Source organism: Saccopteryx bilineata, chromosome 3 (genome assembly GCF_036850765.1).
Source record: "Saccopteryx bilineata isolate mSacBil1 chromosome 3, mSacBil1_pri_phased_curated, whole genome shotgun sequence".
Lineage (NCBI taxonomy): Eukaryota > Metazoa > Chordata > Mammalia > Chiroptera > Emballonuridae > Saccopteryx > Saccopteryx bilineata.
The window spans coordinates 952501-966348 of record NC_089492.1 but is presented as its reverse complement, the minus strand read 5'-3'; the positions used below and the strand labels follow the sequence as shown (position 1 = coordinate 966348).

Sequence of the window (13848 nt, the reverse complement as noted above, 5' to 3'; positions counted from 1 at the left end):
CGCCCAGAACCAATAAAACAGGGCCCTGGGGCCACCACCACGTGTGTTTGTGTGGAGAGGGCAGCGGGTGTACGGGTGTACGTGCAAGTCCCTGGCCAGGTGGGAGCCCCGGCTGGAAGACACCGGTTTGCAGGCACTTGGGGTGGGTGTACCCTGCCTGGATGTGGGTGGGCCAACCAGTCCCTCTGGGTGGGGAGTAGCACAGAGTGTGGGGGAGACCTTGGAGTTAGGTGTCCCCCGCCAGGGGCCTCATCCTTGGGAGGGGCAGAAAGGGTGGGTGTGGATGTGTACATGGGTAGACCCACAGACAGAAGATAAAATGTAGTCAATTTTATTCTCCTTAAACCACAAAATAGAGTCTTTGGTTGTACAAACATCACTAGTTACAGTCTTGCCAAGAGGTCCCGGCTGGGGAGGGGGCAGTTAGTGGCCAGAACTCCTCAAGAGTCTCTTTAAAATGCTAACACCCAGGTTAAAAGACTTGAGGCAAGGGTGGTGTTGGAGCTGGCAGGGTCTCCGCCACAAGTCTGGGAAGAGATGCAGACCATCTAGGAAGGCACCGGGCCCAGGCCGCGACGCCCCGGCCGCATGGGGCGGCGGCTGCTGCACAGTGTCACCTCCTCGGGGCCCATGGCCTCTGGTGAGGGCCTGCCCAGAAGCACCATGGCTACCTCTCCATCCTCCTCCTGCAGGCCTGGCAAGCAGAGGCAGGGAAGGAGTGAGGTGATGGGGGCCACGCACCCCATGTGCACCCCTGGCCTGTCCAGGCAACTCACCTGAGCTGGGAGATGGCTCCAAGGACCTCAGCTGCTCAGCAAAATCTGGGGACTGTGGCGGGGAGAAGGGATGGGTCAGAGCTCTGCCCCAGACCTGCTGAAAACCACCCATGTGAGCCTGGGTGGGGAGGCCCCACACCCCAGGAACAGGTCTGGCCCCAGAAAGAGAGACAGGGAAGGTGCCAGAGGCGGGGGACAGGCTGGGTGAGGTCCCAGCAGCGGCGCGGGGCTGTAGGCACAAGGGCCAGGAGGGCCCGGTACCTGCATGTCATAGACAGGTCTAGAAGAAGGTAGGGCGGCGAACACCCTGTAGTCGAACTTCCTCCCAGACAAGGCCTTGAGAGGACAGCGTGAGGGAGAGAGGCAGAGGCAGAGAGCTGAGAAGAGGAGCAGGGGTGGGGTACAGGCGGGATCCCCGCCCCCATGCCACCTGGACGGGGTGGGGAAAGGCCGCGGCCGCTGGTCCTCACCAGACGTCCAGGGGAGGTGCTGGTCTGGGGGCTGAGGTCTAGGGGAACAAGAAATGGTCGTTGGAAGAGGTCTGCGCTGCAGGCCAAGACCCCCACGCCTATAGGACACACAGACCTTCCAAGGGGGTGGGTGACGGGGTGGGTGCGGGCGAGGGGGCCTCAGCCAGCCGCTCCAGGGGCCCACGCTTGCTCCGACCCTCCTGGGATTTGCTGAGAACCATCTGTGCGCGGAGGGCGTCCTGCTCCAGGGACTTCATCCTGCAAAGAATGGAGAGGCGAGGCTGTGCGGAGCTGTAGGGGCAGTGGGCAGGGCTGTGCGGGCGGGAGGGGAGCAGTGGGCGGGGCTGTAAGGACTGGGGGCGGGGCTGTGCGGGCGGAGCTGTAGGGGCAGTGGGCGGGGCTGTGCGGGTGGGAGGGGGCAGCGGGCGGAGCTGTAAGGACTGGGGGCGGGGCTGTACGGGCGGGCGGCAGTGGGCGGAGCTGTAAGGACTGGGGGCGGAGCTGTAGGGGCAGTGGGCGGGGCTGTACGGACTGGGGGCTGGGCTGTGTGGGCGGAGCTGTAAGGACTGGGGGCGGAGCTGTAGGGGCAGTGGGCAGGGCGGATGGCCGGGGGCGGCACGGGAGGACCTCACCTCGCTGCCCTCCACAGAGCCCGCTTCTCGGCCTCCAGGGCGCGGCGTTCCGCAGGGGACAGAGCCCGCTCCGGCACCGGCAACTCTGGGCTCTGCACGCGCAGCCGCTCCTGATGGCGCCGCTCAGCTTTGGCCGTCCGCACTGGGGCGCCGCTTCCCAGGGGTGGAGGGGACGCCGGGACGAGCCTGGATCAAGGGACAGGGCAGGAAGGCCAGGTGGGCGAGGCCCCGACGGGAGGGCCGCGCCTGGGGGACAGGAAGTGCCTACCCTTCACCCGCCTCACCCTGCAGCAGGGCCCCCGGCCCAGGGAGGTTCCTCCTCCGGTTCCTCGTTGTCCCGGGCCTCCCCTTCCAGCCCTGCGTCCACCGCCTCCCGCAGCATCTGTGCCCTCTTCTGTTGCAGCTTTCGGGCTGGGGGGGGAGGGGAGACCGGCTTAGGGACCAGCCCCTGCGCCGCCCCCCGCGGTGGCTAACCGCCAGCTCACCTTCCTCCTCCTGCATCTTCCGAAGGTCATCAGCACCCACCAGTGACACACGCTTTGGGGGGCCCTCCGCCTGGGGCACCCGCACCTCCAACTCAAAGTACTTCTGCCGCTCTCGGAAGGAAAGCTGCTCTGGGGAGGCGGTGGGCCCAGGCATGGGGGTCTGTGGGGAGGGGAATCTGAGACTAGAGCAGCTCTCTGCTTGGGCTTGCACCCCCCCCACCGCATTCCACATGGAAGGTGCTCGCAGGTGGGGATGGGCAGCCATCACACGTACGTGGGTAGTTGGGTCCTGGGGCGGATGCGGGCCGGGCACCGCAGCGAAGGTCCTGTAGGCCCGCTTCACATCAGAAGGCAGCTCATCCGGGGAGGGTGGGGAGGGGGGCTGGGGGCGAGGCTCTTGTGAGCTGCGCTGGAACAGCTGTCGAGGCTTCAGCCATCACACCCCAGCCCACACCTGTTCCCCCTGACTGCCTCGTACCCCCACCCCCACAGGTCAGGGCACTCACAGAGCAGGGATCGCCTCTGCCTCTGCCCCTGGAAGCCGGGGAGCCCCTTGGCCAGGCCTGAGCCAGTGGCTGGATCACCCCGGGTTTTGTCTGCAAAGGGCAGGGGCAGGACCAGAGGGAGGGACCAGGGATTCAGGTAAGGAATGAGGGAATAGAGGGGGAAAGATGGAGATGGAGCCAAGGTGGCAGTGGGGTGGGTGACCAGAGTCCCCATGCAGCAGAACCAGGGAGCTTGGCAGGCGAGGAGGAAGGGGCAGAGCCAGGTCAGCTCCCAGGTACGGGGGAACCCTTGACCACCCAGCCCCATTTGCCCAGGGAGCCACAGGAAGCTCCCTACCCCCACTGCCAGGCAGATCTGGCAAGGTGCCCACAGGCTGTGCCCTCCCAGAGTGAGAGGTGGCACCGGGGGCGGGCTGTCCCATCCCAGCCCTTTCCCAGAGAAGGTGCTGCACACAAGCATACCTCTGCACTGTCCTCCAGCCCTCCCCCCAATGGACACTCACCTGCTGGCTGCCAGGGGAGCAAGGGGCCTCAGCCATCTTCCCTCCAGCGGCCCTGCTTGGTACCTGGAGGAGCCAGGAGCCAGGAGGTGGGTGGGGTGAGGGGACGACAGGGCTGGGGGCCCACAAGGAGTTGGCGGGTGGGGTGCTTGCTTTGGTGGCAGAGGCTTCAGCTCCCTGGCCTGACATGAGCCCCAGATGGGCCTGGACTACTGCTCAGCCACACCCTGGGTCGACCAGGCCCCCCCTCCACCCACAATGCCGGGAAACAGGGAGGCCTGGAGCATGCTTGGCCTCTGCTCTCCCCCTCCCCACCTCTGGCATGTCTGTGGCCGAGGGCTGTCAGGGGCTTGACGAGAGATGGGAAGAGAGACCAAGACCACGTGGAGATGGGACAGAGTAAGAGCTGGAGGGCGGGGGCTGGGGCAGAGGCGCTGAAGCTCTTGCGCTCGGGCCAAGGCTGTGCGCTGCCCCACAGCTGCCCTCCCGAGTCTCAGAGGTACCTGCCTCCTGCCAGCCACCCCAGCTGTGCCCCTTTGGTCAGAGGACCCTGGGTCCCTACCCCTCCCGGGGGCTTCTGGTTGAGGGAGAGAGTGAGGGTGGGTCAGCCCCTCTCCCAGCGCCTTCTGGTGCCCGCCTGCCCACCACTCACCTTCCCGAGGGCTCTCTCAGTGACGCTGGCTAGACAGCCTCTGGGAGGGTATTTATACCTCTCGGGAGGAGCAAGGACTAAACGTTCACCCTGCCCAGAGTCCACCCCCAGCCCAGCTGTCACCGCCAGGCCTCTCCCCCCAGCCCTGGTCTCCACGGCTCCTCGCAGCTGCTCCAACCCGTCCCCCCCATGGTGGCCTGTGCCCTGTCCCACTAGGACCCGATGGCTCTGGTGGCCTCCCGATGCCTTTGCCCTGCCACAGGCCTGCTAGGAACCCCTTGGCCTGTATGTTCCCCACAACAGCCTGCCTGCTCTGTGAGTCTGGGCGAGAGACAGAGGGGTGGGGGCTGACGGCCTTCACAAGCTCCCCCCCCCCCCAGCCTCTGGTTCTCAGCTGTAGAGAGGCCACAGCAGCACCGGCCGCATGGCTCGGCTCAACAGTTACAAGGGACACAACTCGAGCCAGGTCGGGAGGTGGGGCTCCAACCTGGGTGCCCTGCCCAGTCCAGTCCTGTAGGCCCTGACTTGGGCGCCTCTGAAGCCCACTCTGCCCCAGCGAGGGCTTGCCACTGCCATCTCAGGCCTGGCCCAGGGACAGGAGCCCTGTGGTGTCCATCCAGAACCGCTGTCCTTTGGGGTCTGACGTGAAAGGATGGAGCTCAGGCAGGGATGAGCCAGCAAACAGGTGGGCAGAGTCCAGACCACAAGTGTGACCCAGGGAGATGGACCCTGTGCTGGGCACAGCGGCCAGGGCATGGCCAGCAAGCTGGGTGGACGCAGGGGTGAGGAGGGCTGTGTCTGTGACTGAGCGTGGGGTGGGCAGCTCTGAGGACCATGGAGCAGGGTCTGGGACTCAGCCGCCCACAACCCCTTGGGCTGTGTCCACCCTGCAGTGCCTAGCAGGGAGGGCCTGCCAGAGCTCAGAACCAAGGGCCAGCATGTGGGGCAGCAACAGCCAGACACTCACTGTGGCTTCTGGTCCCCACTGTGATGTCTGGCCAGGCGGCTCCTTCTCCTGTAAGTGGAGCAAACTGGTCAGTGACCTGCGGCCTTAGGTTTGCCGGCCCTGGGGCCACTGGGCAGGTGGTTCTAACCTTGGTGGGGCCCTCAGGGCTCAGCTCCCGGTCAATGGAGGAGATGCTTTCCAGGCTGTTCCGGCGACCGATGCCTGCCGCAAAGGGGTTGGCGATGACACCCGGGGACACCTGAGGGGACAGCGAGCATGTGCCTGGTGAGGGGTCTCCGGGAGGCTCTGTGAGCACTGCCGGCTGCCCAGGAGAACGAGCCACTGTCTGTGACACAGGGTGGCTGCAGGTCATGTGGGACACATGCTGGGACGCTGCGGCAATACAGGGTCCCGCTGCTGGGGGGCTGGGCACGCTGACCCTGTACAGCCACCCCAGCAAAGAATGGGAACACCAAGAGGAGGGCGGGGACGAGGCGCTTGGTGACTCAGGGCACCACCCACAACAGGCCCGTCTGAGATCTGCAAGGTGAGCACCGGGAAGGCTCGGACCCCAAACGCCTGAGCCAGGAGGCACCGAGTGCAGTCTCGGTCAGGAAGTAGCAGCCAGGTGGGCCCGAGTGGCGGCCACGAGCACGGAGGGTGAACACAGGCTCACTTCCCGCCCCACAGGGAAAAACGGGCCACTCAGCCTCCAGCAGCAGCAGGAATCAGAGTTGGGGAGGCACAGAGAACCCCTCCATGTGGACAGGATGTCTCATTGGGGGCCAGAACCTGCCTGGCTGGCTGTGGCGCAGGAAGCCTGATGGCAGTGACCACCAGAGGGCTAGGAGCGTCTGCAGGAGGGCGAGGAGGGGCGAGGGGGAGGGTCAGCAGAGAGGCCAGCACTCAGGTGGAAAGCACAGGGGAGGGCGGGGGGTCAGCAGGGAGGCCAGCACTCGGGTGGAAAGCACAGGGGAGGGCGGGGGGTCAGCAGGGAGGCCAGCACTCGGGTGGAAAGCACAGGGGAGGGCGGGGGGTCAGCATTGGGGTGGAAAGCACCTAGAGGCAGTGGCACCTTGGGCGAGGATGACTCAGTGACTGTGAGCTACAGGGGCCACACAGAACCAAGGTCACCAAACATGGAGGAGTGTGACAAACAGCTCCGGCAGGCATGGACATGTGACTGACTCTGACAAAACCAAGAGATTCAACAGCAAAAACTCAGGCACTCAGCTCCTCAGCATCCCAACTGAGTCAAAGCCACCGGCAGAACGAGGCGGGTCCCCAGACCCGGCAGGATGTCGCTCACAGGAGGGCTGAGCAGAAAGTCCATGTGACGCTGGAGTGTGAGATGCCCGTCCTGAGTCACAGGGACTGTGTGTTGGTGTGCATACACTTGCACAAACAACCCCAGCCACTGAGGGCCTGACACCATGACACCCGATGGCCATGAGCACACCAAGGGCCCGGATCTTGGCTTCAATATCACTTTCCAATAAATGGACTAGTGCTCCTCAGAGAACTGTTACTGCAGGGCTGGTGGGAAAGCACAGGTGAGCCCAGGACGTCCCCTGTGCCAGAAAGTCAAGGCAGGTGGGCCATGCAGAGGGGCAGGGACCCCTGGAAACCCGTGTTCAACAGAGCTTGGACCATCTGCACATCGACACTGACAGCACCAATGACAGACGGTCATCTGTGACGTCAGGACACCATCACGGATGCACTAAGGGCAAGTTGGTGACACACTTGCTCGGAGGAGGGAGGCTCCTCACAGCGGAGAGCCCGGGGAGCACCCACCACGGGGCTGGTGCCAGAAACGTCCATGGGGCTGAGGCGGCAGCGAAAATCTGATGACTGGGACATTCAGACACTCTCAAAGACCTCCCACAAAATAGCTATTAATTTCAAAGGGGAAAGAGCCACTTTGCAGCGGGGAAGCCACCCAACACTACCGCGAAGATCACCAGGAACGGGATGAACCAAGAGTGTCCCTCCTGTGAAGATCCTGCCCAAGACGCATCCACAGACAGACCCACAGCAAGGGGCGCTCCACACGCTGGTGGCCGTGCTGGTCAGAAGTTCAAGGCCCGTGTCAGGAGACCGCTGGTATGCCCCAGCCGCGCCCTCCGCTGGGAGGTGAGACGCACATGGGGCTGGCCAGAGGGGCTCTTTTCTCTGAGTTTAAAATTACTTTACGCATTCACTTATATTCCTGAAGAAGGAACGAATCACAAGGTAGACCAACACCAATACAAATGGTGGCCTGCTGGGGCACAGAGTTAAGTCAGACTCCTCACGGTGCCGTGCTGTGCTTTTGGGGCCACGTGAATGGGAGGGTTACACTATTAGGAAACAAGATTTTTCAAGTTGGCAGCAAAACAACATGAAAAATTATTTCAAGTGATTTAAAAACTCAGGATTTGAGTGCACATACTACTTGGGTAAGTAAGTCCTGAAAACAAAGAAATCTTAAATTGCTCCCAATGTTTTATTATTAGTAAGTAGTAATATTGGTATTGAAACCTGAAATTATTGTGTAATTATGGTGATGATGTCTAAGAACAATTCTCAGTGAGAAAGCCACAAACATAAAACCACAAACCTGAGTAGAAAACCTACAACCTTAAATAGAAATTGAAAATAACACTACAAACATTCTTTTTTCTACAAACATGCTCTCTCCAGGCTCCATCAGCACAGAGACCCACCAGGGACACCAGTAATGGCGGACAGCAAGGATGCCATCAAGTGACAGGCATTAGGCCACAAGACCTGGGAGCGCCCTGCCCAAGGAATGAGACATGAGCACAGGCGTGGAACACACGACCCCGAGTTCATAACCGCAGTCAACAAAACCAGAGAGCACCGCCCAGCCATCCTGGGAGGTTTCCCAGGCACCAGCTGGTCACTCAAGGTGACAAATGCAAGAGCCGTGCTGTGTTCATGATGTGTTTCAGGAGAGAGCAGCTGATAAAGAAGCTCTCCCTCAGGCAGCTGCAGAAGCGCTGGCCACGAAAGGCATAACTAACGGATTCTCCCCAGAGTCAGGACCGCAGAGGCGCTGCACAGAAAGGCGTGATGGAAACGCCAAAGCTGGCTCAGACGAGGCTCCTCACACACCACTCTGGCACGTGTGACAGGGGTAAGAAGACAGAAGGAAGAGGATCAAGGGGGCACGGCCATAGAAGGACACCAGTAGGAGTGTCCTCCACCTTGTCCCAGACACCTGAGGGTCAGGGTGTCAGAACTCTGGGACGCACAAGTGGCCGACAGAAGGCGGGTGGGAGCAGTGCTGTCTCCTGCCGATTCCTCCCGATCACCCCAGGAGGTGATGAGCCCGCTGCTCAGAGGAGGCCCCACGGTAAGTGTGAACAGGATGCAGCAGCTGCAGGGCAGGAAGAAGCATGTCCCCAGGGCAGTCCCACACCACCCGCTGCTCAGATCACACTGGGGAAAGGTGGCCAGGGCGCAGGTGACAAGAAGACAAGTTTACAGAATCGAAACACAGGAAAGCTGTTGACAAACCCCGACTCCTACAGGGGTGGACAGGTGCTGGCCCCCTGCCTGTGGAGCCAGGATTCCACCCTGTCCTACAGGGGTGGACAGGGGCTGGCCCCTGCCTGTGGAGCCAGGATTCCACCCTGTCCTACAGGGGTGGACAGGGGCTGACCCCTGCCTTGTGGAGCCAGGATTCCACCCTGTCCTACAGGGGTGGACAGGTGCTGGCCCCCTGCCTGTGGAGCCAGGATTCCACCCTGTCCTACAGGGGTGGACAGGTGCTGGCCCCCTGCCTGTGGAGCCAGGATTCCACCCTGTCCTACAGGGGTGGACAGGGGCTGGCCCCCCGCCTGTGGAGCCAGGATTCCACCCTGTCCTACAGGGGTGGACAGGGGCTGGCCCCTGCCTGTGGAGCCAGGATTCCACCCTGTCCTACAGGGGTGGACAGGTGCTGGCCCCCTGCCTGTGGAGCCAGGATTCCACCCTGTCCTACAGGGGTGGACAGGGGCTGGCCCCTGCCTGTGGAGCCAGGATTCCACCCTGTCCTACAGGGGTGGACAGGTGCTGGCCCCCTGCCTGTGGAGCCAGGATTCCACCCTGTCCTACAGGGGTGGACAGGGGCTGGCCCCCTGCCTGTGGAGCCAGGATTCCACCCTGTCCTACAGGGGTGGACAGGGGCTGGCCCCTGCCTGTGGAGCCAGGATTCCACCCTGTCCTACAGGGGTGGACAGGTGCTGGCCCCCTGCCTGTGGAGCCAGGATTCTACCCTGTCCTACAGGGGTGGACAGGGGCTGGCCCCTGCCTGTGGAGCCAGGATTCCACCCTGTCCTACAGGGGTGGACAGGTGCTGGCCCCCTGCCTGTGGAGCCAGGATTCCACCCTGTCCTACAGGGGTGGACAGGGGCTGGCCCCTGCCTGTGGAGCCAGGATTCCACCCTGTCCTACAGGGGTGGACAGGGGCTGGCCCCCTGCCTGTGGAGCCAGGATTCCACCCTGTCCTACAGGGGTGGACAGGGGCTGGCCCCTGCCTGTGGAGCCAGGATTCTACCCTGTCCTACAGGGGTGGACAGGGGCTGGCCCCTGCCTTGTGGAGCCAGGATTCCACCCTGTCCTACAGGGGTGGACAGGGGCTGGCCCCCTGCCTGTGGAGCCAGGATTCCACCCTGTCCTACAGGGGTGGACAGGGGCTGGCCCCTGCCTGTGGAGCCAGGATTCCACCCTGTCCTACAGGGGTGGACAGGGGCTGGCCCCCTGCCTGTGGAGCCAGGATTCCACCCTGTCCTACAGGGGTGGACAGGGGCTGACCCCTGCCTTGTGGAGCCAGGATTCCACCCTGTCCTACAGGGGTGGACAGGGGCTGGCCCCTGCCTTGTGGAGCCAGGATTCCACCCTGTCCTACAGGGGTGGACAGGGGCTGACCCCTGCCTTGTGGAGCCAGGATTCCACCCTGTCCTACAGGGGTGGACAGGGGCTGACCCCTGCCTTGTGGAGCCAGGATTCCACCCTGTCCTACAGGGGTGGACAGGGGCTGGCCCCCTGCCTTGTGGAGCCAGGATTCTACCCTGTCCTACAGGGGTGGACAGGGGCTGGCCCCCTGCCTTGTGGAACCAGGATTCCACCCTGTCCTACAGGGGTGGACAGGGGCTGGCCCCCTGCCTGTGGAGCCAGGATTCCACCCTGTCCTACAGGGGTGGACAGGGGCTGGCCCCCTGCCTTGTGGAACCAGGATTCCACCCTGTCCTACAGGGGTGGACAGGGGCTGGCCCCCTGCCTGTGGAGCCAGGATTCTACCCTGTCCTACAGGGGTGGACAGGGGCTGGCCCCCTGCCTTGTGGAACCAGGATTCAGGTGGTGACAGAGAAGAGCCTAAGGTGAGTGACTCAGCTACTCAGGTATCAAACACACCCCAAAGTGACAGCAGGTAAGAGAAGAAAGTCACATCCAGATGCAGAGCCCAGGTCACGGACAGAGGAACCTGGCTAGGACCACGGCGGTCCCCACCCCAGGTCACTGGGATGACGTGGGCTAAAGCTGTGCTTAAACCGCAGAACCGCTCAAGGGAAACAGATGATGTGTCGCTAGCCCCGCGTGGGGAGGCATTCCTGAGCAGACACCTGAACAGAGGTTGTGAAGGAAACATGAGAAGACATCATTCAAAGGAATCTTAGACTTCTGTGACTCCAAAGACAGCATTCACAAAGAGCGGAAGTGACAGCTCTGGACAGGCGGCTCAGCTGGTCCCAGTGTCGTCCCAACATGCCAGGGTTGTGGGGTCGGTCCCCGGTCAGGGCGCACACAAGAGTCAGCCAGTGAGTGCGTGAACAGTAGAGCAGCCATTGATGTTTCTCTCTCCCTTCCCTCTCTTAAGAAAAGTGAAAGTGACGAAAAGCACTTGCACGCAGTAAGACGTTTACAACATGAGAACCACTGCATGCACAATCACGTGACAAGACACTCCCTGAGGCCAAAAGACACGGAAACAAGACGACACCACCTGCCTGACCCCGGGACAGACGTGTGCGCTGCGCAGAAACTCCTTGGGCACAGGTGGCTCCATGCCCGCTGGGCCCCCCCCAGACAGCCGCAGGCGTGGGAAGCACACATGCACGGCCACCAGGGCCACCAGGGCAGCAGCCTCCGGTCAGACAGTGAAGCCAAGTGTGGCCCCAGAGCTCAGGGTGTGTGACCTGTCACCCCGAAGCTGCACTTTCTCTCTGAACAAAAAGCTTGAAAGTAGGATTAACTAAAATGGTCTTAAGTAAGAAACAAAGGCAAAGCACCTTCCTGGGAAGACACAGCCCAGGACCTAAGCCCCACACACAAGCAGTCCCTCCTTAGGAACCCCCTGGATCCCCATGAGGATGAAGGCAGACACGAGCACAAGGCTCCAGGGCCTGTGACGCATGGCCTCCAGACCAGTGTCCAGCCTGGAGCAAAGGACATGGCTGCAAACCCTGCTCCCCCCACTACTGTGCAGGGACAGGCCAGCAGGAGGTCACATCCCGGAGATCTACTGAAGACGAGCCCCATCTGCAGGGACCACGCCATCCCAGAGATCCTGCCAGCAAGCACCCTCACGGCTGAGCTGGTGGCCACTGCGGGGGAAAAGCCACCCGCCTGTGTGGGGCCACTAGCAACGCTGTCACACCAGCTGTGCCAAGGGGCCCACAGTGGTGGGGAAGGAAGATGGCGAGACAGCGCGACCCCCTTGCTTTTGAGCGGAGAGGACACCGCAGGGGCCTGGCTCTGTCCAGGGTACGGGCCAGGCCAGGCGGCAGGTCCCAGGAACCCAGCTGGGTTCCCCTCACACACCCCACTCTGGTTAAGACCTGGGCAGTGAGCTCTCCACTGAGGGGCTTCCCAGGCCGAGCTGGACGGGGGCCCCACAGGAGTACAGGCACCCTCTCAGGAGCCCTGGTCTGGCTGTGCGCCTGGCTCCGAGCCGGAATGTGCGGGCCTAGTGGCCATGCAGGGTCGGAGCTGCCTACTGGCAGTAGGTCCTTCACTCTCTTCTAGTGTTGGCCGTGCCACCTGCTCATGCCCCCACCCAGCGCGAGGGCCACAGGACTGGCTGTCTGACCACACGGGATCAGCTCACTGCAACTCCTCCAGGTCACGCGGGGGCACTGACCTCAACAGGGGCGGTGGTGCTGGTGTCGAAGCCGTCGCAGACGAGCACGGTGAGGGAGTCCCCCGCATTGCGCAGCAGCTGCACGGCCTCGGCGTGCGTGAGGCCCAGCAGGCTCTGCTGGTTCACCTCCAGCAGCCGCAGCCCCACTCGCAGGCGGCCATCGCGCCCGGCCGCGCCAGCGGGGCTCACCTGCAGGGACACCAGACCTTGCACCTAAGGCCTGGCCGCCCTAGGCCCCTTGTCCACTTCAAACACCCGGCAGGCGGGCCCTCACCTTGGAGATGAAGATGCCCTCGTCTGTGGGGTCGCAGGGGTTCCCTGCGTGGCCCTTGGCGCCCCCACGGATGCTGATGCCCAGCTTCTCCCCTGGGGCTTTCTGGACACAGAGCTCCCGCAGGCCCGGGGGCGGGGGGTCCCTGCGCACCAGCAGGACCAGCTCCAGGCAGGGTCGCAGCAGCGCGCTCACGGCCTCCTGGTGCGTGGCTTCCCTCACGTCCTGCCCGTTCACCGCCAGGATGCGGTCCCCAACCTGCAGGCCACAGCGCGCAGCCAGGCCCCGGGGCAGCACCTGCGGGGCAGGGTGGGTCTGGTGGGCAGGGCTTCGGTGGCCACGCCTGGGTGCCCGCCTCGCACAGGCGCCTGCGGCCCCCTCTACCTTGGAGATGAACACGCCAGGCTCCTGAACTCCGAACGGGTGGCTGGAGTGGTCGGAGCCCCCAACGATGCTCAGGCCCAAGGGGCCCCCGGCTCTCGGCAGGCAGATCTCCTGGGGACACCACGGGGCGTGAGGGGCTGACCGGGACAAGCCTGCCCGGGTAACTAACGGGAGCTTCTCCAGCTCGGACGGTGTACAGGCCCCAGGGCAGCTGCAGCTAAGGGGTCGGGTGGGGCTGTCCATGCTGGCTGCATGTGGGGCCACCGGAGAGGACGCTGTGCTAAGGAACGAAGCCCCAGCGTCCTAGGACCAGCCACTCTGCCACCTGGAAGGGCCCCACCCCTGGAGATGTGTGGACATGGAGGAGGCTGCAGGTGGGCAGGGGCCTGGGGTCTCACCTCCACTGGGTACGGCCCCTCCAGGGCAGCAGCAAGTAGACTGGGGGCCAGCCTCAGTGGCCCAGGGTCAGCAGGGGTGGCAGTGACCGGGGCGGTGGCAGCAGCAGTGGGTGGTGAGGGGTGTGGTGGGGGGCTGGGGGGAAGGGCTCCCCCAGCTTCACGCTCCAGCAACAGGGCGATGGTTGGGGAGGCAGCGGTCAGCAGAGAAACCGCATGGTCGTGCCTGGCCTCCGTCATGTCCACCCCGTTGATCTGTAAGAGCGAGGCTGGTCAGGAGGCTCCCTGGAGAACTGGGAGGGAGCTCCGGGCAGGCCCCATGGCTCCCACGTACCGAGAGAACACGGTCGCCGACCTGCAGCGTGCCCGCCCGGTGGGCAGCACCCCCCTCGGCGATGCGGGAGATGAAGATTCCCTGTGGAGGGCGGGGAGGGAGCGTGCAGCAGAGGCTGGGACACGGGGTCTTGTGGCTGGTGCCGGCCCGGCCCCTCCGCCCCTGTTGCCAGGCTCACCCCGTCGCCAGCCCGGTAGGGCGTGGAGCCTTTTCCACCGGCGATGCTGAAGCCTAGCCCCTTCTCGCTGCGCACCAGGCAGGCCACGTGGCGCTGCCGGAGGGGCCCCGGGGGCTCAGGCTGGGGCAGGCGCAGACTGCCAAGCCGTCGGTCTCGGGGGCTGTAGTCATCCTCGGGCCGCAGAGGCGTG

General features: G+C 63.6%; 1 protein-coding gene across 1 annotated transcript in view; it reads right to left on the bottom strand.

Moving 5' to 3' along the window:
• Nucleotides 1-315: 315 nt before the first annotated feature.
• SCRIB (scribble planar cell polarity protein) overlaps nucleotides 316-13848 on the bottom strand; it is a 23488-nt gene continuing 9955 nt past the window's right edge. Inside the window, exons 19-37 of the mRNA XM_066265524.1 lie at nucleotides 13659-13848; nucleotides 13481-13561; nucleotides 13150-13401; nucleotides 12752-12862; nucleotides 12371-12664; nucleotides 12097-12285; nucleotides 5116-5226; nucleotides 4989-5036; nucleotides 3373-3435; nucleotides 2870-2959; nucleotides 2638-2745; nucleotides 2364-2523; nucleotides 2163-2289; nucleotides 1879-2064; nucleotides 1362-1504; nucleotides 1247-1284; nucleotides 1038-1112; nucleotides 777-828; nucleotides 316-694 (exon numbers count right to left, since the gene is read on the bottom strand). The exon at nucleotides 13659-13848 is cut by the window's right edge and continues 128 nt beyond it. Coding sequence (XP_066121621.1) covers nucleotides 549-694; nucleotides 777-828; nucleotides 1038-1112; nucleotides 1247-1284; nucleotides 1362-1504; nucleotides 1879-2064; nucleotides 2163-2289; nucleotides 2364-2523; nucleotides 2638-2745; nucleotides 2870-2959; nucleotides 3373-3435; nucleotides 4989-5036; nucleotides 5116-5226; nucleotides 12097-12285; nucleotides 12371-12664; nucleotides 12752-12862; nucleotides 13150-13401; nucleotides 13481-13561; nucleotides 13659-13848 — 2464 coding nt within the window. The 3' untranslated portion in view covers nucleotides 316-548. The remainder of the gene's footprint in view (nucleotides 695-776; nucleotides 829-1037; nucleotides 1113-1246; nucleotides 1285-1361; nucleotides 1505-1878; nucleotides 2065-2162; nucleotides 2290-2363; nucleotides 2524-2637; nucleotides 2746-2869; nucleotides 2960-3372; nucleotides 3436-4988; nucleotides 5037-5115; nucleotides 5227-12096; nucleotides 12286-12370; nucleotides 12665-12751; nucleotides 12863-13149; nucleotides 13402-13480; nucleotides 13562-13658) is intronic.